This window comes from Calypte anna, chromosome 17, assembly GCF_003957555.1.
Source record: "Calypte anna isolate BGI_N300 chromosome 17, bCalAnn1_v1.p, whole genome shotgun sequence".
Taxonomy (NCBI): domain Eukaryota; kingdom Metazoa; phylum Chordata; class Aves; order Apodiformes; family Trochilidae; genus Calypte; species Calypte anna.
This window is the reverse complement of record NC_044262.1, coordinates 7,017,101-7,040,787: the sequence shown is the minus strand read 5'-3', so window position 1 is coordinate 7,040,787 and position 23,687 is coordinate 7,017,101. Positions and strand designations below refer to the sequence as shown.

Genomic DNA, 23,687 nt, shown 5'->3' with positions numbered 1-23,687 from the left:
CCCCCGCATCCCCCCCCGAGCAGCCGCCCCGGGCCCCGCCGCTTTACGGAGAGAGGGGGGCCGCCGAGTGCCCGTCCCATCTGGTGCCCATCCAACTCTTCCTCCTTCCCCTCGGCTTTTTTTTTTCTTTTCCCAATGATCTCCAGCGGGCTGGGGGAGGAGCGGGGGAAGGAGCAAACTTTGCCCCTGCGCTGCCGCCGCTGCCAGCCCTCTGGACTGTGAGTGCGTACGGTGGGCGCCCGCCCCATCCTCCGTGAGGCACCAGCCTGCTCGCCGCCTGCTGCAGCCTCCCTCTCCCTCGCTTTCCTCCTCCAAATTTCGCACAGTACGATGTAGGGGGCTTGTCGTTATTATTATTATTTTTTATTTATTTCTCACTGAAGATGGTTTAATTTTTTATATTTCTATTATTTATTAATTCCCCCCAACCGTAAACCTGCCCAGCCTTCTTCCAGCTGGGCCAGAGCATAAAGCCTGGGAACGCACCCGGGGCAATGAGCCCTGTACTGAAGAAGCCTCCTAGAGGGACGTGCCGGGGCCGCGCAACAGACTAGATCCAAGCCCCGAAGCTTATACCACCAGTTATCCCCTCTTCCTCATCCCCTTCGCCCGCCTTTTCTGCACCCAGCCCCCTCGAAACCTCGGATCAGTGCCTGCGCTCCGGAGATCTCTGACGGGGCGAAAAGCCCGGAGCCCAAGGAGAGACGGGGCGGCCGTGCTAGATGCATGGGGGAGGGCTCCGGTTAATGCAAGTTCTGGGCTCCTGCAGGGACCCCGACAACTGTCAGCAGCAGCAACCTGGGGCCTCCTCCTCTGCTTCCTCAGCGATGCTTTTCCACAGTCTGTCCGGCTCGGAGATGCACGGGGTCATCGACGAGATGGATCGGAGAACCAAAAGCGAAGCACCGGCCATCAGCTCGGCTATAGACAGGGGAGAGACCGAAACGGTAGGAAGCAAAGGAATGGGAGTAATTCACCCCCTAAACGTAATACATCCCGCATATCTAGAGCTTTTCCCTTAAAATAACGGATGGGGGGAAACTAAGCAAAATGCAAAATCAGGAGAAAATTAATCATAAAGGTACCCCGAAAAATTAAATAAAACCGCGGGGAAAGGCATAAAACTGTTAATTATTAATAATATGCATAGTGATAGTAACACATGGGTGAAACGAATGGTACTGATCTTGTGAGAAAAGAGAAAGATAGAGCAGCCTTTTGGTAGCGTCCAAGAACGCCTTCCCTTCCCCCAGCCTGCCCGGCCTTCCAAAGTTTTTAGGAAGAGGCAAAGTATGCTTTTATACAGATAACGTTTGGGCACGGCATAATTTTTGTCTGCAGGATGGGAACACAAGCTCCACAGAAAGCAGTTCTGTGTTGTTTTTCAGGTAGGATGTCTACATTGAAGTAGACTTTACAGCATTTACAATAACAAACCCCCAAACTCGAGTATCTTTAAATTCTGATTTTTTTTTTTTTTTTTAAGTAATTGTAATGTTTGTGAACATTGAGTGTGCAGAAATAGAGCTAGAGGATGTGCTTCAGGGAGATGGATGGATGCAAATTTTTATAACTTTATTACTTTTTATCTTATGTATGCTGCTGCATAGTACTTGTATATTAATACATTTATATAATAAAAAGATGCATCCTTCTAACCAGAGTTAAACTATAAAAGTGGAAGAGATTTCTGAAGTGTGTTAGTTGATTTGACATTTTATGTAAACTACTTTTTTTGTTAAGAAATTATGATTCTGAAGTGAAATGATCCCGTTTTTTGGTTAAATGATGTCTTGTAAGCTGGTACGGGCATATGCAAGAAAGATTATATGTTCTCGGCTTTTAAAACTTCATCACTATGTTTTATTTATCTTAACGCTTTGTAGAAATTTATTTAAAGGTGACAGTGAGAATATTTAATGCTGAAACTCTGACTGAAAACCGGCCTTTATACTACAAGGGTGGAACGTTGATTTCTAATCTAATCTATTTTGGTTTTCTTTGGAAAAGTTTTATTTCTCCATACAATTAAACAATATCGAATTACCTTTCCTGGAATAATTATTGTGGCATGATACCTTTATGTAACAATATATAATGTATATACATACACACGTGTATATAAAAATTAGTGAAATAGAGTACTGGGTCCTTAAATACCATTTCTGGATCTCAGAGTATTTTTTGTTATTGGGAAAGGGAAAAAAAAAGGGGGGAGGAGGGGGGTGAGTGGCAGAAAAATGGTATTTCAGTTAAAGTGGATTTACAAGAAACGGCTTCGTTTCTAAAACGAATCCCTGAGCAGAGTTAGAGTTAATGCGTTAAAGAAAGAAGCTATCAGTGAGTTGTACTAACATACCAACGTAGTGCCAGGGTTTTATTTACATGTAGTTCTGATGGTGGGAATGGTGTAGTGCAAAGAGCGGTGCTCACAGCCATGGGATTTGGTGATCTCTGCAAGTACTGGATGAAAGTAACCAGTCCAGAGTAGGCTGAAAAAATAGCTGCGTTTTCTATGGTTTCTTCCCTATTAGCTGTCTTTTCTTTTGGCTTTGCGCAAGGACTTAAGGCTCTAGAGGAGGTAAAAGTAAACAAACAACTCCTTCCCCCACCCCACTCCCCTCCTCCAAGCAAAACAAACTGCGTGTTTGTCACATCTGTAAAAAAATGTTTGGAGCCCTCTTGCACAAGAACAAACCTGCAGCGTGCTTTTGTGCAACGCGGATAATGGTGAGTTTGGAAAGAAGTGGACAGCGGCGCGCTGCGAGCTCTGCCATAAACACTGCTCCACTCTGAGCCTCCTCTCCTGGGTCCTGCTTAAGGTGCCGGCGAAAATAAATAAGCGTGCTTAAACGGTTTCCGCTATTTTTCTCTTTCTTTTTCGGTAGAAGTTGACGGAATATGAATGTATTTGTTTTTTGCGAGCTTTCGATTGGATTGCGATTTGACACTAAACTATTAAATTATATAGGGGTTACATTTAGTTTTATTGCTTCCAAGTCTATCCCAACGTAATCTAAAGTGCTCCGTTGTTTTTTCCTCTCTTTCCTACACGTCTCCCCCTGTTTCGTTCTCCTGATAAAACATTCTGCCCCTCGGATTTAGTGATGCTCATCTCCTCCGCAGTTTTATTTACCGATCCCTTTAGTGCTTTGGATCACAGCAGATTTGGATGCGTGTTGTTTGGAACCAGCTTGTAGGGAGCTGTGTCTGTAGCACTGTGACTGCTGGGGGGTTTGATCGTAATTCACTCGGAATTTTATAGGTAGGAAAATACACACAGACATGCTCCACATACACGCACTCACAGAGCATTAAATATGCAGACGCTCTCAGCATACCCATAATAATAAATTTTGAAATTAACTATCTGCGATTTGCTCTACTCTGTGATTGTTGCGCCTGTTTATTGAACTGCATCATTTCTTATTCTGGGACAGGAAAATCCTCCAAAAGGAAAAAAAAAAAAAATCCTGGATCTCATCCGGGCACCTTCCCTAAATCCTAGACTGTTTTTTCTCTATGTCTCTCCTTTCCCCCCGCTCCTCCCGGGAAGGAAGGCTACCGGGGGCACCGGGCACCCGCGTCCCGTCGGGGCGGAGGGGCTCGAAGCCCCCTCTTCTCTCCTCTGCGCCTGCCAAGCCCCGGCAAGGGAGAGAAGAAGCCCAGCCGAGGCCGGGCAGGGGAGGGGGGAGCCCAGCGGTGCACAAGAGCTTCTCCCTCTCTCTAACGGTCTGTATTTGTTTTCCCCCAGCAGACCATGCCTTCCATCAGTAGTGACCGGGCTGCCCTGTGCGCCGGCTGCGGGGGGAAAATCTCCGACCGTTATTACCTCCTGGCTGTGGATAAACAGTGGCACATGCGCTGCCTGAAGTGCTGTGAATGTAAACTCAACCTGGAGTCCGAGCTCACCTGCTTCAGCAAGGACGGCAGCATTTACTGCAAGGAGGATTACTACAGGTACAACCTGCCCTCTGCCACCAGCCCGGGAGGGGGGGACCTGCAGCCCCCCACGCTGAGTAAACCCCGTCCTGAAGAGAGTGTGAAGGGGCAACGCGGTCCTCGTGGAGCTGGCTCTTGGCGCCCAGAACCTCCCACGGGAGGGGGACGGTCATGATGGGGATGGGCCCGTGGTCCCGGGAGGGGGGCATAGCTCACCCTATCTGCTTGCGGGTACTGGGGGCTTCCACCAGGCGTCCCCTGTCCGGGCTTCTTGGGCTGCGAAGGGAAACGCGATGGCCCACGGGCGCTAAGCCCTAGACACGCAGGGCGAGGCTCGGAGCGGCATCTCACCCTGGGGAAGGGCTCGCCCTCCCCTCCCGCGCTCGTGTGCAAGGGCAGAGGGTCGGGGCTGTGTCCGGTCCCGCTGTCCCTCCGGCCCTGGGGAAGTTTGCGGGACGGGGGTCAGCGCCAGTGGGAGCTGGCGGGACAGGAGCTGCGCTTCGAGGTGGGAAACGGGGCGGACCCCCCGGGTTCCCGGGTGGCGGAGCCGCTCCGCTAAAGTCCCAGCTTTGTGTCGCTGCCCCGGCCGAGGCGGCCGCCCCGGGCCCCGCAGCCTCTCTCCCTCTGGCGCCCTCCGGGCGGACTCGGTTAAAGGGGGGGGGGGATGCGCCTCTCACCATCTCCTCTGCCCGTTCTGTTTTGCAGGAGGTTTTCGGTACAGAGATGTGCGAGATGTCACCTGGGAATTTCTGCCTCCGAGATGGTCATGAGGGCCAGGGATTTGGTATATCACTTAAATTGCTTCACTTGCACCACTTGCAACAAGATGCTGACCACCGGCGATCACTTTGGCATGAAGGACAATCTGGTGTACTGTCGCCTCCATTTCGAGACTCTCATCCAGGGGGAGTACCAGGTGCATTTCAATCACTCGGATGTAGCCGCTGGGAAGGGCCCGGCTTTGGGAGCGGGCTCTGCCAATACTTTGGGACTGCCTTATTACAACGGCGTAGGGACTGTTCAGAAGGGGAGACCCAGGAAAAGGAAGAGCCCGGGGCCTGGGGCAGATCTGGCAGCCTACAACGCAGGTAAGAGACCCCCATCTTCCCCGAGAGCAACTCAAATGGTTTGTTTCTGTTCTCTTCCAAAAGGGGGATTTCTGTTTATTTTAGCTTAAACCGTTAATAATAGTTTAGCTGCAGCATAATTATTGAGATCAAGTGCTGTCAAACTGCAATTACAGAAGCTAATATGTTAGCATTTTTCACTTCAGCTGGAAATAAAATGTTTTGAAGCAAGGTCATCTGGTTAAGGAGGGGGGGAAGGGGGAGTCTAGCCTGAAATAAAATCTGGAAACCAGAGATTGTAAGTTAGCACTTCAGAGAGCTGTGAATTTTCTGTAGTAGCTACACTCCAAGGCTACTGATGGGTGAATCATTCTGCCCTTGTCCTGAGCTCTTGCACCTCAGAGTTTTGAAAGAGAGAGGGAAAGTAAGAAGGTGGTTATTCCCCAAGGACCTGCAGTGGGGGGCGAGGGGGTAGGGGGTGGTGTGCGGGGATGGGGAGGCCCACAGACTGGGGCAGGGACTGCAGGCAGCAGGTGTCTGCAGGCAGCCTCGAGTCTGCTCAAACGGGAACAAGTCCGGTTGGAGTTTCCTTCATCAGATGTGACTCGAAGAAGAGTGGGGAAGCTTCCAGCACCCATCCCCTTCCTAAACGCTCGCTGCCCCGAGGGGCAGCCTCCGCCTCTTAACTGAGAACAGCAGCGAGAAGAAAGGGAGCAAACCTGGCAGCAGCCACAAGCTTGCATGCAGTCTCTGCAGAAACTCTCTTCCAGGTTCTCTGCATCGAGCTGCAAGCTTTCTGATATGTTTCCTCATTTAACCTCCCCACCACAGCACTGGAATTTTGCAGGCAAGGGAATTCGAGCAGCCTCCTGCACCCCCACCCCTGCTTCCCCTTTTCCTCTCGCTGCTCTTCGTCCATCAAAGTGCCCACTAGAATGTCTGTGGTCACTGGGTCTTCCAGCACTGCTCTTGTGTGCAAAAGGAAAAAATCTCTGGACGAAAGAAAATGCTCAGATCTTGACATTATTAGAAGAATTCCAGGCAGGGGTGGGGTTTACCTCAGCCCCGAGTTTCCCCAGGCTGTGCGTGCAGCCGCCCCCTTGCACCCTGGAGACGAAACTCCTTTGCCTCCCTCCTCCTGCTGTTGCAGTGTCGTCTGCGCTTCTCCGCCGTTTCCAGAAGTTTTCTTTTTTTAATCTATAAAGTTCTGACATATCTCATAGGGCGTACTCCCCCCCTTTTTTCCCTTCAACATTTCCAACTTTTTTTCCTGGAAAGGGCATTAGGTAAAAGCCAAATTTGCTGCCGTTTGTTTCCAGTCGCGCCTCTGCGCGCCCCGACTGCCCCGGCCCCGCAGCTCCGGGTTGCGCGGGGCTCCCGCCTGGCAGAGGGAGGAGGAAGGGGGTTGGGGAGGCAGAGAGAAAGTGGTGGTGAGGGTCTGAGATGTACTGGTGATCCCCCGGCACCCAAGGCTGCGGCTGCGGGGGAGGAGACTGGGGCGAGAGGATGAGGTTGCGGGAGGATGAGGCTGCGGGTGTTTTGCGCCTGAAGACAGACTAACAATAGAGACGAAACTGAGTGGTTTGCGCTGAAAACAGGGAGAAAAGGCGCATCTCTGACCGGCAAACGCACCTCGGGAAACAAAATTGCCGCTATTATTGGTTTAACTAATCGCTGAATAATTTGGAAATAGTGCAAGAATCAGCAGTAGTCCCAGTGGTGAAAGTTGATGAAAGGTGTGTGTGGCGTTCTCCTGAGTAACAGCTGAGCTTTAAAACATACATAAAATATGCATCTTGCCCGTTTAAAAACGTCTCATTTTCGGAGGGATTAGACTTTAATTGTCCTTCCGCTATCTCCCTGTGCAGGGCAGATGTTCAGATTCAAAGGACCTTTAAACCGAACCAGCGGCATCTGTCCTGGGTCTGAGAGCCTTACTGCTTCCTGACTTCCTAAATAAATCATCTTTGCATTTAAAAAAAAATCGTTTCAAAACAGTCGCCCTCCGATTTTTTTTTTTTCTTTCAATTTTTGTTTAGAGCCTGAAAAGGAAGGTTAAGATATCTTCCTTGAGTAAACTTTGGCTTCTTTGCTTAAATATTTATCTACTTAACTATTTACTAAACCAATAATCGACTAATTTATACAGTAATAAGTGACATCGATCTTGAAAATCTGTCCAGGTTGCCGTTGATGTAAAATTTCACAAAAGAGGAGATTATTGCAAAGCCTTCATTTTTATTTGCTTTTTAAAACGAAACGGTCTAAATGTGTGATGTTTTATCTTTTTATTTTTAACGGAATTTGTCCGTTCCTACTCAGAAACGCACTCGAAATCTGACAATATTGTCCTCTGAGGTGATCTGTTGCTGATAATTTGTGCATGATACTTTGTGTAAATAAATCTACACCCAGAGGAGGTGGGAAAAGAGGGACCGGTAAACTCAGGCAGAGTTAAGACTGAAATTCTTTTCGTAATTGCAGCAAATATTAATCTGCAACACGAATTGGACTGACTTTACCCTCACACACACACAAACGAGACTCCGTTTGCATGGGGATGATGATGGGCTTTAGATGTGGATAGAGTCTGACAAGTGGAAAATAGCTTAGAAGGATGCTGAAACTTCAAAAAGATTTTTTTCTTTCTTTCTTTCTTTCTTTCTTTTTTTTTTTTTTTAAGTGTGTTCCTGTGATCATAATTTCTTTTTTCACTTGTTGGAATAGAGTTCGAGGAGGTTTTTAGGTCAGTAAATCAATGGCTGAGAGATTGCTGAACACAGAAGCACCTGTAAAGAATTCTGAATACTCCCTTTGTGAATTAGACCCCAAACCTCCCACAGCCCGCTGTATTTTATTTCTTTGTATCGAGTCTCTCTTTAGCATGAAGACACTAAAATACTCCCGCAAGTGACATCTGTGCTGCGTGGACCTGGGGCACCACGGTGTCTGATAAAATACCCATAATCTGTGCCAACAGCGGAGATATCAATAAATCTTTCCTCCCTTTACTACAGGAGGACACAAAATGTTTCAGTAAGAAAGCTCCAGACTGTCCGGCCGAGGTGAATCCCCTCGGCGGGCAGAGATGGGCTAGGGTGCGGGGGCCGCTTCTTGCCGCTCCCCGGAAGGGTTCAGGGAAGCGCCGGGGCCCGTAGGAGCTGACCGCCCCCCGAACGGGCTCTGCCAAAAGTTTTTGTGTGTTTTTTACTTTGTTTGTTTGTTTGTTTGTTTGTTGGGTTCTGTTTTGGTTGGTGGTTTTTGTTGTTGTTGTTGTTGTTGGTTTTTTGTTTTCTTTTGTTTTGCTGTTTCTTTCTGACAAAACCGGGGAACGCCTGGAAACTTCTGAGGAGCAAATTTCTCTTTCTCTCCTCATTTCCCCTGGGATTAAAAACTCAGAATAAGCGTTCCTGTAACTACATTTTCGGAGCGGGCAAACAGGAATCGCAACTTAAAAGCCGATGTCTTGCAGCGATTTACTAAGGAAAATCAGAGTTCTCTCCTTTACCCCCCCCTCCTGCTTCTCTCCCTCCTCCTCGCTCCCTCCTCGCCCCCCAACGTGGTCACTCCGGGGCTCCCCGGGCTCGGTCCTTCTGGCCCCTCCCCGGGGGGCAGGGGCTGGGGTCGGGGCAGGGGCAGGCAGCCAGCACTGCTTGTTCCCCGAAGGGCGAGCGGGGCCCCAGCCGCGCTCCCCCTCTCCCTCTCCTTCTCCCTCTCCAAGGAGGCCGCCGGGGGTTCCTCGGGAGGAGCTCGGCGGGCAGAGCCCCTGGGTTCTGGAGCAGAGCCCGCCCGGCCCCTTCCCCCGGCCCGGTGGGCAGCGCGGAGCCGGGGCTGCCCGGGTTAATCGCGGCGCTCAGGGAATTACCGCGCACTCGCACCGGCTATTCAGCGCCATTCAATTGGCTTAATTGAGGGGAAAAACCCTCGGCGGCTGGCTCCGCCCGCCCGGCCCGGACCCTTTGTTCTCCCGCCCGCTGCAGCCCCGTCCCGGGCCGCTCTCTCCCCCCAGGGGCACCGGGGACGCAGGAGGGGGGCGGCCGGTCCCTCGGGCAGCCCCGGGAAGCAGCGGGACACGCAGCCCTTTTGTCTCCGGCGGCTGAGGAAGGCCGGAGGAAAGAGGTTTCTACACCCAGCTCTCTTCTCTCGTGGCCTTGTGATGTTCAGCCTGGGAGACAGTAGTTCGTTAAGACAGTCTTGATCTCCCTCTTCCCAGAAACAACTCTTGAAATTTCAAGGTTGAGGCAGCACTTTCTGTGTCTGTTGCGGTGGTGTGTGTGTCCTCCCCTTTATATGCTGCCAGGCAGCGAGGAGAATCTTGTCTACTCCAAGTGCCACAGCTTCACCCCTTTCCATCCCAGTTGTGATAAGGAGTTCAGGTGTCTGCCTTCTCCAAGCATCTTCTCCATCCACCAGGGAGAAAGACTATTCCCGTTCCTGTCCCAAGTGTCATTCAGAGGGCTCTGTCTCACTTTTGTCCCCTTCGAGGATGCCGATACCACAAAGTCCTGTACATACTCCTGCCAAACAGCTGCATCCCTGCCTCGTCTAGTTAATCACAAGTTCCCTCTCCAGGCAGCAGAAGGTTAACACACCCCCTGGACTCTTATTACAGAAGGAAAGGGGTGTATGTTGTTGATCCACTAAATTTGGAGAGCCTATGCGTGCACCAAATGTGTCTCTTGTTTCATCATTCTTTCAGAATCAGGACTAGTTTGTTTTCTTTTTGGGTAATTTAATGTGCCAAACACAAGCTACTAAGAACAAAAGTTCCCCCCAAGGAAATTCCTCTTTCCCATCTTCTTCATGTGCCATGTACTTAGCAACCTACTAATGACTAAGCACAGGCTTTGCCCCGAGTCCCGACACATGGTGAGATCTGGGGATTTGAGTGTGAAGCTGTGCTCTCCAGTTTTCTTCTCCAAACAGTGTTTGTTACAGAGGTTGCAACACATGCTGCTTTACATCCATGCTACTGCTTTTAGATTCTCTATTATTCATTATTCTGCAGGGGATGTTTTGGTCATCGTATGAAAGGATAGTGCTTTAATCTAATTTCCAGTGATGCACTCTGTGGACATCACCATCTTGTGGCCAAATGGACATTTGTACCGTGGTGATAATGGAGGAGGCTCAGAGCTGGTGAGACCAGCAGGACAGGAGGGCAATGGCCGGAATGTGGGGACTGGGGGAAAGGCACCAAGGCCTTAGAAATGTTCTAGGGTCAAAAAGAGACTTGGCACCACTTCAGAATTTGTTTTATCACAAAACAGGAATGAAACATCAGTTAATTTGAGACTCCTCTCTACTACTGGAATTTTACCAATTGTATTTCTGAACTCCCACCAGCAGCCCCAGATACTGAGGTTGAATCAAAATTGTACGTATGGAGAGTTGAACAATTCCTTTGGGAGAGACACAGAGACAACACAGAGGAGCAGAGAAGAAGTGCCTGAAAAACAGAGGGTTGTGTGAGGAGCACGTACAATATTAGCCTTACATCATGATGTCTTCTGCAGAAACTTCTCAGCTCTTAAAATCTCCACATGCTTACACCCCTGTCCCACTCAGCATCTCTGTGCCTGCAATGCCCACAGACGTTTCAGATTCTGTGAGAGATGCAGATAACACTAGACCTGATATAATAGACTCTGAAGATGGTGCCAGGCACCAGAACCAACTCGTAAGAGGGGAATTGGCACTCACTAGGAATATTTTTGCTATTTCGGGTGATGCCTGGGGGTACCCAGGCACTTGCACAAGAGAACGAAAATCAGACACCCTCGTGCACTTTCAAAACATGTTCTGTAACTTTCTTCACAGAAAAGGACAATATTTTGTGTGTCCCAAAAGGTGCATATTTACTGCCATTTTAATAGTAATTTTACTTAGTAAGTGAGGAAGTAAAATTATGAGAAATTTAACAAGTAAATTGTTCACTGTCTTATCAGGGCTTGACAAAAAGTTGATACCCTCATTCCCTTCTGGGAAGGTTTAGAATCACTTTTATTTCCTTGGATCCTGCATATATCTCATTTGCTATGGAACAGGTCAGAATCCAACTACTTGAAGCCCTAGGGTTTATCTTGTTGCATATTAACATGAACAGACCATAGTCTTTCAGGCAGATATTTTGATGAATTTCCTCCTAAGTCTCTGCCCTGTTATTTCTGGGAGGGTTGGGAAGCATGTAAGATAACACACAAAGGTCTTTCCCATTACTAATATCTAAAATCTACGAGTACATTTTAAAACCAAACCTGCTTGGTTTTACATTTCCATAACAGAATTTGCTATGAGCAGGACAGCTTCAGTTATGCATCCCACTATTCTTTCCATCAGGAACTGTAGCTGTGAAGGAGACTGGAGCACATGGGATGCCCCCAGTTTGGCAACTCTATCTTAATTCTTAAACCAAAAAAAGATTTTGCTGGTAACACTGCATTTTATTATCTCCTTTTAAATGTCTTACACCTCTAAATTCAGGTGCTTCCAGTCTTTCCACACCAGAGGAAAACAAGCAGAAATGTTTCTTATCGGTAGAACTTGGCACAAGATACTGAGGTCTGGAAAGGATTTATACAAATGCACATGCACACACACACACACATTTAGATATCCAGTACATTTTTTTAGGCTGTTTTTAAAAATATAGAATGTAGAAACACACAGAAAACTTTGAAGCTCTGGATGGTTTCTCTGCATCTATTCATCAAACAGACTTTTTTGTCTTGGGCTGAGTTTTTGCAGTCCTTGCTCTATGTTGTGCAATATTCTTTCAGAAGGTTTTGAAAAGCTGGATCACAGAGCAGCTACTGTGCATGCTGCAGAACTGCTGTCTGTAGAGTCTGCATGCATTGTTACTTATGAGTATGTGCATTTTATGTATATTTTAAAAAACTCTTAAAATGCATGTCTTTCAGAATTGGTGTGTTTTCAACAAGGCTGAAAAACTCTGATAGAGCAGGAATTTAAAGTAAGACTATAAAGACGTCTCTGCCAGGTGTGCTTAATTGTAATGAAGCAGCAGTAACAGACAATTGAAAACAAATTTGTTTATGTTTAAGAAATTTGCCAATAATTCAGGTTTTAATTATTTTTTTCCTCATTTTTGCATGCAACACAGAACAGAGGTAGTAGTGATTTTTCAGTGCTTTTAACATAAAAGTTATAGGAAATTAAAAGGGAGTTGTATATATTGGAACAGAAAAAGCAAATTAGTGAGAGTTTGTCAGAGCTAACTTCCAGTTATATCCCTGGATTTTTTAGTGGGTTTAAGCTGGGTCCTTAAGGTATTTTAAGAGTTTTTCTATGGTTTACAGTATGCACAAATAAATGAAAAACTACTTCTGGTCTGTGAGATTATTTTGCTTGGCATGCAGCATTCAATACTACTTGATAATTGCTATAATGTTTCTCACTCACAGACTTCATTTACAGGCTTTAGGGGTGATTTATGCAAATTCATCCATCACTGTCGTTCAGTGATTTCAAAAGCACACAACAGAAATGACCATTCCAACTAGTATTTGCAAGTACTTGATTTCAAAAGGAAATATAAACAAACAAATAATTAAAAAGGTGTTTTTTATCTGCCATTCGGGTGATACATTGTATTAACAGCTTTATTTCTTTAGCTAGTCAAATCACAGTCATGATTTGCTGACTTGGTACCCACAAACTTTATTTCTTTTATAGTGTTTCATTTAATGGTCTCTCTTGCACTCTACAGGTTTTAGTTTGATGAAGGAAATAAGTAGAATTTTAACTGGTTTGTTCCATCGAGATTAAAGCAGACTCAATTGTACAGCATTCTTTGTATGTTACAAAGCAATTTGTAGTGATACAAAGTGCATTAAAGCACTTAGAGAGTTGAGGACAGCTACTGTCCTACAAGCAGAAAGTGGAGGAAAGGCTGGTGGGGTATGGAGGGAAGAAAAAATGAAAGACTTGACACTTACAAAGCCATAAAGAGGCAGGTGAGGGTCCTTGCAGGCTGCTCATTGTAAAGGAAAAACAGAAGATGCAGAAATGGAGGGGAAGGCAAGTAGGATTTGTGTCAGTACCATACCTGCCATGCTATGTTATTTTAATTGCTGCACTCAGATGAACTGCAAAGGATGTTGGTCACAGAGCCATAGATTTACACTCCTTTTCCCCTTGTTGCCTTAAGCTTTAAGTTGCAATGAAAACGATGGTGACCACCTGGACAGAGACCAGCAATACCCCAGCAATCAGAAAACAAAGAGGATGAGGACGTCATTCAAACACCACCAGTTGAGGACAATGAAGTCATATTTTGCCATCAACCACAATCCTGATGCCAAGGACTTGAAACAGCTAGCTCAGAAAACTGGCCTGACCAAAAGAGTTCTTCAGGTAAGAAGAGCAGTCGTTTGTCATGAGAAGTAAATAGAATATCAATTTTATATCCAAACTGCTGATTTCAAGCTTTTCTCAGACATTCATACCTTCTGTGAGACTTCAGTTAATTCCTATAAAGTATGAGAAAAATTATTTCTTTTCAGTTTCCCAAAAGCAGATCACCTGGGTTCTAATTTATATTGACAGTTGTGGCATTCTGGTGCATGTTTTAGGTTAAAATCTGATGTAAAATGAAGTGAATTATTTCAGTTAGAGTGTTCACTATAAACAGAGAGCTTTTCATTTAGAAATTACTGTGAATGTTTACAAGAAATTAATCAGCAGTTTTAATTTATTTTATCAGGACAAGGATGAATACTTTTTCTTTCATAACTGAGGTGGACAAATAAAAATTTAAATTTTATTCATAGTGTAGTAACTTAGGATGAGAGGAGACTGCATTTTAAAGGTATTTTTGCTCTAAAAGCTGGATTTTTCTTGCTTCAAGGATATACGCTCCGTTTGAACTATTATGGGAAGCAAAGGTGAGAATATAAGTTGATTCAGCTCTATTTTAATTTGTAGTTCTGTTTCAATAAGTCAATTTTAATGGGCACTTATCCAAGAAACTACACCTAGAGATAAATTTGGGCAAATAGGAGACAGAGTTCCAGGCTATTGCTGGAATTTTTAAGCAGGTCTTAGGTGTAGACAAATGGTTTGTGAGCTTCAGAGAGACAGGCAGGGCTCAGAGACAGACTTCTGGGAAAACATCATGGACAAACTTTTAGGCAAGCGTAGGGCACTAGACAAAAATACTGAGAAAAAAAGGAATTAACTGGAGAGATTCTGGACCTCACAATGTTAGTACGTAACAGAAGGAGGAATAAAGGTTTTGTAGACTTCCCAGTAAAAACCAGTAATTAAAAACCATAGGGAATTACTTCTCTTGGCAATGTCTTCCACAGAGCTGGATTTTTTTTGTCTTTATCAGGCTGATTTGTGGTGGAACAGATTCTTCCCCTGTAACTAGTGCACATCCTAACAGTTGAAGTAAAGTCTCTCCTGGCAGCTCACCTTTGTCCATGCACACACGTGAAATAATTTACTGTATTTGTCTATCCTTATTTTGTCACTTATACTTTATTTTACCCTCAGAGTTTAAACACTCCAGTAATATCAATTTGGTCTGTAGCACTGCATTCACACCTGAATTATCAGAAATTTCACATCGTGCATTAAGAAATGAGATCAGTATCTAGAAAGCATCTTTCCCTTTATCATCTCTCTGTTCTCTCTCCTCACTCCACACCAACTCTGACTTCCATCTCTGTCTTCTTTTTTCACCTAATAGGTCTTTCTTTCCATGTTTTTTTTTTTTTCCAAGTTATTGTCTCTTTTTCTTCCTTCCTTTTCAGAATGTGTTTCCTTGTCCCCCAAACTGGACTCCGTTTCTTCATTACACTTTAGTTCCTCTTTCGGTTTCTTCATTGCTTCTGTCTCCATCTTAAACATACCACATCTTGCAGTGTTAAGGGGCTTAGTGGCTCCTTTTTTTTTTTTTTTTTTTTTTTTTGTGGCAGGTCCTTACAATTCAAAAAAACTTCTTTTATAATTTTGGTAATTTGTGTTTCACTCCTTTCACTTTCACATTTAAATATTCCTTTATGTCTGGGCTCCTTTAGCTGAAGAGTGGTGGAAGGTAATATTTGGTGGTGAGGATTGCACCCAGAGGATGATGCTGTTGGGGACAATTCCAGAAAATGGCTGAGGCTGATACTTCGCCTTGTATCACTTGAGTTTTCCTGTCTGTTATGAGCATTTTCCACTCCATACTCTTGGACTTTTTGTTTGAAAACTAATTTGGTCTAAAAAAAAAAAAAATTAGAACCTTTGTGCCCAACTGGTTTATCTCTAACCTGTGAATGGTAATTTTTTGAACACTGAAGTCCACATATGTGAGTTTCAGGGTTGCTCTTTGCCAAGGAAAACTCTTCATGATGTTGGTTACTGAAGTAGTCTCACTTGTTAATTCTTTTGAGCCAGGAAGGTTGGCATTCTGTTTGTGTCATTTATTGAACACCCAGAAATTCACTGACACTACTGATCCAAACAAGCCTCACACACCAAAGGCACATGGACTCCCAGACACACGTGCACACTTGCCACTAGTGAGAAATCTCCTACATTCCCTGTGTTGTATTAGGAATCTCTGTAAGCTGGAACACTTGCTGCATGCTGAGATCTCAGTTCAGCTGGTGAGGGATTGTGGCTCTTTGTAAGTCATCAGTAGGATGTTTTAGTAGAAAATACAAGGCAGGAAATAAGGAGAAACAGATTCTCTAGTTCTGAAACCAGTGTACTTCCAACTTCCTAAGCACATGTGGGGGGAGTTCCGAGTGGGTTAGGAAACAGCTATAGTGCCCTTTCTGTATGCAGTGCCACCTAACATGCTATAAAGGGACTGGGTAGATGAGTAGTGAATTTGACTGCATTCTTAATGATCTGTGATATCAGATTTGGAAGCTGTGACTTCTGTCTTTGCTTTATATAGAATTAGTCATCAGCTACACATGCTCAGAAGTGAAGTACTCCCCAGTAAAGTTGCTATGAAAACCCTGCAGAGATTACTGTGTGCATTTGGACTTTGCTAATTCGGTTTCCAGCAGTCAACAGGCATGGACATTTTTTCAGTCATGCGTGGGCACCCTGAGCTAACTTGGGTGCAGATTTGCTTTAGGCTGGCATGCAGCAGGCTCTGCCCAACCTCCATTCAGAATGGAGCTCACAGTTCCCTTAACTGTGTTTACTAATTACAACAGCGTGATCAGAATGTGTGTGAAATATGGGAATGTAGTTTACTTTGTGTTGCAGCATCCTTTTATATTTTTTCTTTCTAAAATTTAGTAACACTTAATGTGTTCAGGTAGCTGTGTGGATGAGCAAAATTGATTTAAAAAATTGTTTTAGCATAAGCTGTTGATACAACTCGTACCAAACAGTTGCAACAACGGAAATGTTACAAACAAGAGCATGAAGTTATCTGAGGTGATTAGGTGAGCTCATTCACAGCAATATCCAAACCCTTTACAATACTTCCTGCATTTATTTTGAATACTTTCCCATCGTATGGAGATGTTATTTTAATCCTATTTTACTTGATGGAGGCAAAGAGTTAGCTGCACAGATCACTCAAGAGATAGAATAATATTTTAACTGCAGTAAATATTACTCTGCCTTGCTGCTGAGTTGCCCAGCTTCAGGCATCCAGCTCCACTCACCTGAATGTGGTAGCACTGGTGGTGGGTCTTACAGCTGCTTTTATTTTTTAGTGGCAGTTTTGGTTCTTATTTTTCTTTTCGATTTGAAATAGCTCAGCCTTATCCTGATACACTTGGACAGAAAAATGCTAAATACTTCCCAATGATTTTGTTTATTCCTCAGTAATGAAGACCAGATTCCTAATTGTGCAATTGATGTGAGATAAGTCCTTCTGGAACAATTCTTTCAGTTATGTATGTTTGGGTTATTATTTCTTTACTTGACTGTAATGCCATTACAGGTGCAGAGCCTGAGCTGCCCCTGTGAGCTCACAGCACTGCTGCCACTCTGCACGGGCAGCCCTGACCCCCCAGCTCTAACACACTCACTTTGCACCTATAGGTACTGACACAGGGCAGGGAAGAAGGGGAGAAGCAGACCCACACCTCTGCAACTCAGAAAACAATAAACAATAGTTTGAACTCTGTTATTTCTCCTCAACATGAAGTCTTTGCTGAATATGTCATGTCTGAAGTGCATATCAGATTGTCACTACTGTGATAATTATGTCATCCCATTCTATCATAAGACAGGGGATTTTCAGAATTTCAGTTAACAAATATTTAGATGCATTTTCAGTAATAATATGAACATTTATTGTTGGCCAATTTTAAAGAGCTTTATAGCTTTTAAAAAATATATATTTTTTATTTTTTTAATTAGCTAATAAACCTGACAATGCCTCGAGGAGAATGGAAGTGAAAATAACCTTCTAATCTATTATTTTTAAATAATACTTACAGGATTATGTAATATTCTCTATGTCTGACATGAATTACCCCTACCAAAGAGAGAGCGAGTGATGTTATATATGCAGCTCCTGCAAGCAGTAGGAATGGGCATTAGTAAGGGCAGCTAAGGTCAGGTTTTCATATTTCATGGAAGATAAAGGGGAATTTATAAACACCAAGAATCTTGCTTGCTTTTCTTTACTTAATACATATTTCAAAGCACAAACAGAAAAAGTACTGCGGAGTCTCTTGCCCTGTTAAAGTTAAGGGGCTGTTGGATGTTTAGGAACAGTGTAAATAAACAAAACAGTTATGGTGCCTTTCTTTAGAGTTTTGCACACTTTTAGCAAGGAAATTGTTTTGTGCATAGGAACAGAAATGTTACAGATATCTGAGGCTACTGCATATATAAATATATATACTTTTAATGAACCGTAGTGTGAACTTATGACATGGTTTTGTCTGTTCTTTTCTAATTATTGTGTGGCATACCAACAGTGGCAGTCTCTAAACTTCCATTTCACCTTCACATCTGTTATCATTTTAACAGTTATTAGAAGGAATGTTTTAAAAATCACAATCAATTCCTTTGTTGGACAAATATAAATTATCTCTTACCGAAAGGCAAAAAAAAATCCCAGTCAGTGTTCAAATTGCTTTTTTTACCATTCCTAACTAGTTTGTGCTTGGGACTGTGGCTTGAATAAGCAGAACAAAGCGATTTGCTTCACTTGCATCCCCTGCATGAGAGGCTCCTCTCCTTGCTCAGAATCTCCCCACACACACTTCTACATCTCCCTTCTTGTGTGGCTCAGAACAACAGAACCAACAGAGGACACTGGTTATGGAAGTGTCAGACAAAACACCACATTTAGTTTTGCCACATTTTGATCACAACACTGACCTTTAACAGGTTTACCACTCCAATGGACTATGTTTAAAATCATGAGTAAATTTTTACCTGTGCTAGTTTAGGAGAAGATTTTTGTTTTCTTGTCATATGTGAAACTAAAAAATATCATTTAAACCAAGCATTTTAACCAAGGGAATGCAAACATAATCTGTTTTAAAATACTCAGCTTTCAGAAACAGGGGTCTGTAGGGATGTGATTAATGCATAGCCCATGAACACAGCTTTTATGGCCACTACTAGAATGAGGATGACTTCCTTCCATTCCCCAGAGAAAGTGTGAGAGAGCGAGTGTGCACCCTAAAGATTCTGGCTTGGGGGAGAAAGCTTTCCAGAGAGTGCTCAACTGGGAGACTTTGGGGCTGGAGCATCCATAGATGAGAAGAAGACCAGTCAGAGGAAAAAGCTGAGACATGTTCATCAGTTCTGAGCATGGCTGGCAAGTTGAGAGAGCCAAAAGACAACCCCCAGAACCACTCCTATTCCAGCACTGCTCCTCTCTCAGCTCTCCATGGATCCTTCAGCAGCATCCGGGCTGCTCAGAGGCAGGGGTCAGAATTTCTGCACAGGTTGGTGTGGCCTCGAGAGCTCCAAACACTCTGCTGTATCCCTGTACAGGCCACAGAGGAGAAATCTCATGGAGATACAGCATGGTTATGCAGATCCCTGCACTCACTCCTTTCTCCAACGCATACAGAGGTGATGAGGCTCATTTCCCCTGGAATGGAAAGACCTGGTTCTATTCCTTACAGCAGGTCAGCATGGGACCAGCAGGATCCACTGTAAAGATTGTGACAGTGACAGAGCCCCTCTGGTAAACAGGCAAAGTGAAACTGCAGTTAGTTTGTAGCAGTAAAATTGCCAGGTATCAATGTATATCAGGTTGAACACAGGGTATTTAATAACATTTAATAACATAATATAACATAATCTGTGATATGCTGTGCCTAGGTTGCACACAGGTTTCACAAATACATTTTTAAAATTTTCAAATAGGGCAAAAAATATTTTATTTTTAAACAAATCCTGCAGCCAATGGAAAGCATTATTAACTTAGACCTAAGAACTGAAATTTAACTGAGAAAGATGAAGTCAGACCTTCACTTATAGTGATCAAATAATGCAAGAAGTAGCAATTTTGGAAAAAATTTTGTATGTAGATATAATTTCTACTGAAATGACAGATTTTAATGCAGTGAGGGTTATTCAAGCCTCTTTTCCCAGCATCATTCCAGTTCTGAGAACATTTGTAAAAAGGAGACTGGCATAGGCACAGGGAGCTGAAGCATTTCAGAAGGAAGAGTAAGAGCAGAGTAAGAAAGAGGGACAAGAAAGAGGGACAATCCTTTTAGAAAAGTGAGAGCACTGCAGACACCAAGACACGAGAAAGTTCCTCAGAGAGCTCCCAGGGCCTGCAGAAAGTCAGAGTGCTGTGGTCTGTGCTGTGTCACCTGCTGCTGCTGCTGCTGCTGGGAGATGGACGTAAGATGTGAGGGTGCTGAAACTCATCGGTCTAAATCCATCAGATGCTTGATGTCTGCCTCATCCAGACAAATACTTCTGGGATTGAGGGCAATCAAGGATTCGTGCAGGCTGCCAAATTTCTAGGCATCTTTATAGATAGCCTGCACAGACAGACTTCCCTCCTTCCAGGCAGCCCATTAATACAGGATTGCAGGAGAGGGGAAGGGGAATGATATGCGGGCATGCAGAGGACACTTCTCAAGACTGGGGCTACTTTTCTAGCATGTTGGCAGTAAAACATCTTTCCCAATTCAAGCATTGGTGAATTTGTGAATATGCTTTTGCTTTTTTAAACACTGCAGCTCTTTAAATGCTACCCTGTTATATTAAACTATTTCAGGTTTGGTTTCAAAATGCTCGAGCCAAATTCAGACGGAACCTCTTACGTCAAGAAAACACTGGGGTGGATAAGACTTCAGACTCAACACTCCAAGCAGGGACTCCCTCAGGTCCTGCCTCAGAAATATCCAATGCCTCCATGAGTCCATCCAGCACTCCCACTACTCTAACGGACTTGACTAACCCCACTATGCCTACTGTGACATCTGTCTTGACGTCAGTGCCCGGAAGTCTTGAGGTTCATGAATCTCGAAGTCCTTCACAGACAACTCTTACAAATCTTTTCTGATGACTCCTTCCTGATAATTTCTTTAAAAAAGAAATTATTCTTAGCTGGAATTCCAAGTGTATTTTAATAGAGGCTTTGAGCAACTGACTAACCATAATTAGGATCTTCCCTAAAAAACAGAAGGAAATGTAGTGTTCTGGTATTATGGAGTATGGACTGAAGAATAACTTGGAAGATCTATTGCAACACAACATTTGTGTAACTGTACAGTTTTGTGGACTGAGCAAGGGAAACAGCAATTAATTTAAGTTGGCTAAAGCTTCTGTATTTTCAAAGACTGCCATGTGCCTTATATACTGTTTTATCTACATTCTTTGGATTCCATGTCCACTTCTCTCTTTTTCTCTCTGTATATTTATGACCAGGGCAAAAATGTTTAGAGTTTGTTATTTTTAATAGTCCTAAGCCTTTCATTGGTTGCTTTGTTGTTTTAGAATTTTAAGGTCGAAGTCTGTTCGAATACCAGAATTTGTAAGATCTAACCAGTAATAAAACCACTTATGGAAACTACTTGGTAATGGCTGCAGTTACATTTAACATTAGTGTCATAGTCAAGATAGGCTGATTGTATTTAAAAGGATTAGAAAACTGCACTTCAGACACATTATCTGCCTAGGATGAACTCTAAATATGATGTATACATTCCTCCTGTTCCTGAAGTATATCTGGGTGACAAATCCAGTTTGTACAACAGCTGAGGTGTCTTCATGGTAGAGGAAAAAAAACAACTGTTAGTTGCAGGTAGAAGCTATCAGATAATGTTAAAATCCAAACAGAAAAACTATACTTAATTTTGCTGTGTGAAAGAAGCTTGACCTCAGCTAGCATTCATGAAAGCAATCTTGCTTTTGTGCAAGAGATGGTTTGTCCCTTGTCAGGGAGAAGCCAGTGGGGATCTGACAGCCGTGTGGCCACAATCTGTTACAGCAGTGGACACTGAGTAAAATTTTCCCTAGGAAAGAGACAGAAGTATTTCAGGTTATTTTACAACAGTGGTGGGTAATGTCGAGGCAAAATTATGTTTTATTAAGTCATAGCCTTACATTTTTGTAATGCTTTGAAGGAATGAAAAGCCAAGGAAGATGATATTATCGACACTAATAAAAGTGGTTGCTCCTTTAATGATTAAGGACCTTTGAATACAATTGAATTCCTTCTCCCAAAAAACCCTGCGCAGAATCTAATGCATATTTTGAGTTTTTTTCCTATTGTTTTTAAAGATGCTTTTCTGTAATTAAAGAAATACCTCAGCAAAGTTTAAATATGTATAAGAGCGAGTATAGACTATGCTGTTTGCCCGGTAGTTTTATAGATTTTGAGTGGTGCATAAGATACATATGGTTGTTCCTTTTCAAACCTGTTACAATCAGTTTATTTCAGTCAAATGTTAGGCTGTATGTGGCCAGCTAAAACTGATCTGTCATTCCCATTGGATCAAAATTGCCAAAAGATTATTCCAAATAAACAGCAAGATAGGTGCCAAGATTTGTATTCTTTACCCTTTTCAGTGCATAGGAGATGATTTAGGAGGCCAGACTCTTTGGTGATAATGCTTTTTGGTTTTAAAAGCATTACATTTTTTCAGCTTTCTCAGCTGAAGATTTGTGATTCTTGAGTGAGCCAAATTCCTATTGAGATCAGGGAGAGATCATGAGGGCTGTGGGATAGAAATGCTGACATAATTAGGTCATTTATTAACCTTTTTTTATACTTCAACTTAAACGAACCCACAGGTGAGTTATCCAAAAAGCAAGGCAGTCCTAAGAAAATGATAACTAGTTAAGATCTATGAAAGGGTTTATGTTCTGGTCACTAAACCCAGTAGGCTAGCATAGATCATTAAGTTAATGCATAATGATGAAACATTAAAAAAGACAATTTGGTTTGGATCAATAACTGTTACAGGTTTGTTCAAGACATTTTTCCTCATAATGTAAATGTCTAATAAGGAAGTTGTGCTGGTTAGTGGACAGTGAACGAGTACGTATCTGCCTTTCAGAGATATTCAGACACAGAGATTCTGCTGTATGGAATGTTTTGTTATTGTCAATAACCTTGGAGATTTTATGTTTTTGACAAATGTTTAGCTGGATCTTTTCTTGTTTTAAAAGGCAATGTTGGTCCACTGTTAAAGGGATAAAGCCCATAATTAAAACCCCATGTATTAACCTGTGAACAGTTTTAAAAAATTGAATCCTAAATTCTGAAGCATTATGGCAAATGTAGCAGAAAACGATTCAAATGGTTCTTTAAATTGCAGAGCTATTATTTGTGATCTTGTATTTTAACTACCTGAATCCACATGGATGGAAATACCTTTCAAATCAATTCTCAATATTGCCTTTTCAAAGAACTGACATTTATGAAGGGGAATACTCTCATGTTAATCTTATCTAAAACCTATAAGAGACAATTAGAGAAATTGTCTGTTTTAATCAAATCAGGGATTTTGCATATAAATAAGAGACAATATTCTATGTAGGGTCTTTATGTAGGTGCATTAGGATTCACTCACTGGCTCCAATGACCTATGTTGTCCCCATGATTGTTTCAATCCTGTGGTATTGTTTGGTTGTTTAGAGCTTGTTGGTTTTGAATGCTGTACATTTTTTTACTACTGCAATCCTAATGTTTCTTCACATACTTGTACAGTTCCACATTTGATGTATTAGTCTGAAATTCTGTTAAAAACATGAACAAAAATGGAAATGATATTTCTTTGGAAGTGTATTTTTACTGTATATCTAATTTGAACTAGTTGAACATACTTCTTTACATTTTGCATGATAGGTGTGTAGTTAATTTTTTAAATATGAAAGAGACTTAAGAGTAACTTAGAATAAGAATATAATGAAACCTATACAAATATGGAAAATACATACAATGATTTGCTACTTTTTGACTCAAGAAACTTTTTGAAATACATTTAACTAGTTTATTTAAGATAATGCAGATATTTTGTCTTTGAGTTGATACATAATACAGAATATAAGAGGGGATTACACATTAAAAATCTCTTCAACTCGACAGCACACTGGATTGTTCTTGTCAAGCAAAGAGAAAGGATATTTGACCTCATGAAACCTGAATAAATATATTTTGATCTGCAGTAGTGATCTACTGTAAGTGATATCTAATCACAACTTAAGTTTATTGACAATATTAATAGCTGCATTTCCTGAAACTTATTTCTCAGTCAAATT

At 43.0% G+C, this 23,687-nt stretch overlaps 1 protein-coding gene across 2 annotated transcripts; it reads left to right on the top strand.

Annotated features, from left to right (window-relative positions):
- The first annotated feature begins 3 nt into the window (after positions 1 to 3).
- LHX2 (LIM homeobox 2) lies at positions 4 to 20,679 on the top strand. 2 transcript variants are annotated; one of them, XM_030460972.1, is made up of 5 exons: positions 4 to 947; positions 3,758 to 3,960; positions 4,648 to 5,030; positions 13,180 to 13,385; positions 20,197 to 20,679. In XM_030460972.1, the coding sequence occupies exons 1-5, from the start codon at positions 723 to 725 to the stop codon at positions 20,482 to 20,484; spliced, it is 1,305 nt and encodes a 434-aa protein (XP_030316832.1). In that variant the 5' UTR covers positions 4 to 722; the 3' UTR covers positions 20,485 to 20,679. The 2 variants fall into 2 exon arrangements, with proteins under 2 accessions (XP_030316832.1, XP_008489706.1); XM_008491484.2 differs by having other exon boundaries at positions 3,755 to 3,960.
- The last annotated feature ends 3,008 nt before the right edge of the window (positions 20,680 to 23,687 follow it).

What these genes read in the sequence shown, in the direction of transcription:
- LHX2 (XM_008491484.2), top strand. Translation starts at nt 723, where the DNA reads ATGCATGGGGGAGGGCTCCGGTTAATGCAAGTTCTGGGCTCCTGCAGG. An exon ending in TCTGGCAGCCTACAACGCAG is followed by an intron (nt 5,031 to 13,179) that starts GTAAGAGACCCC and finishes TGTTGCCTTAAG; the next exon opens with CTTTAAGTTGCAATGAAAAC. An exon ending in TGACCAAAAGAGTTCTTCAG is followed by an intron (nt 13,386 to 20,196) that starts GTAAGAAGAGCA and finishes AAACTATTTCAG; the next exon opens with GTTTGGTTTCAAAATGCTCG.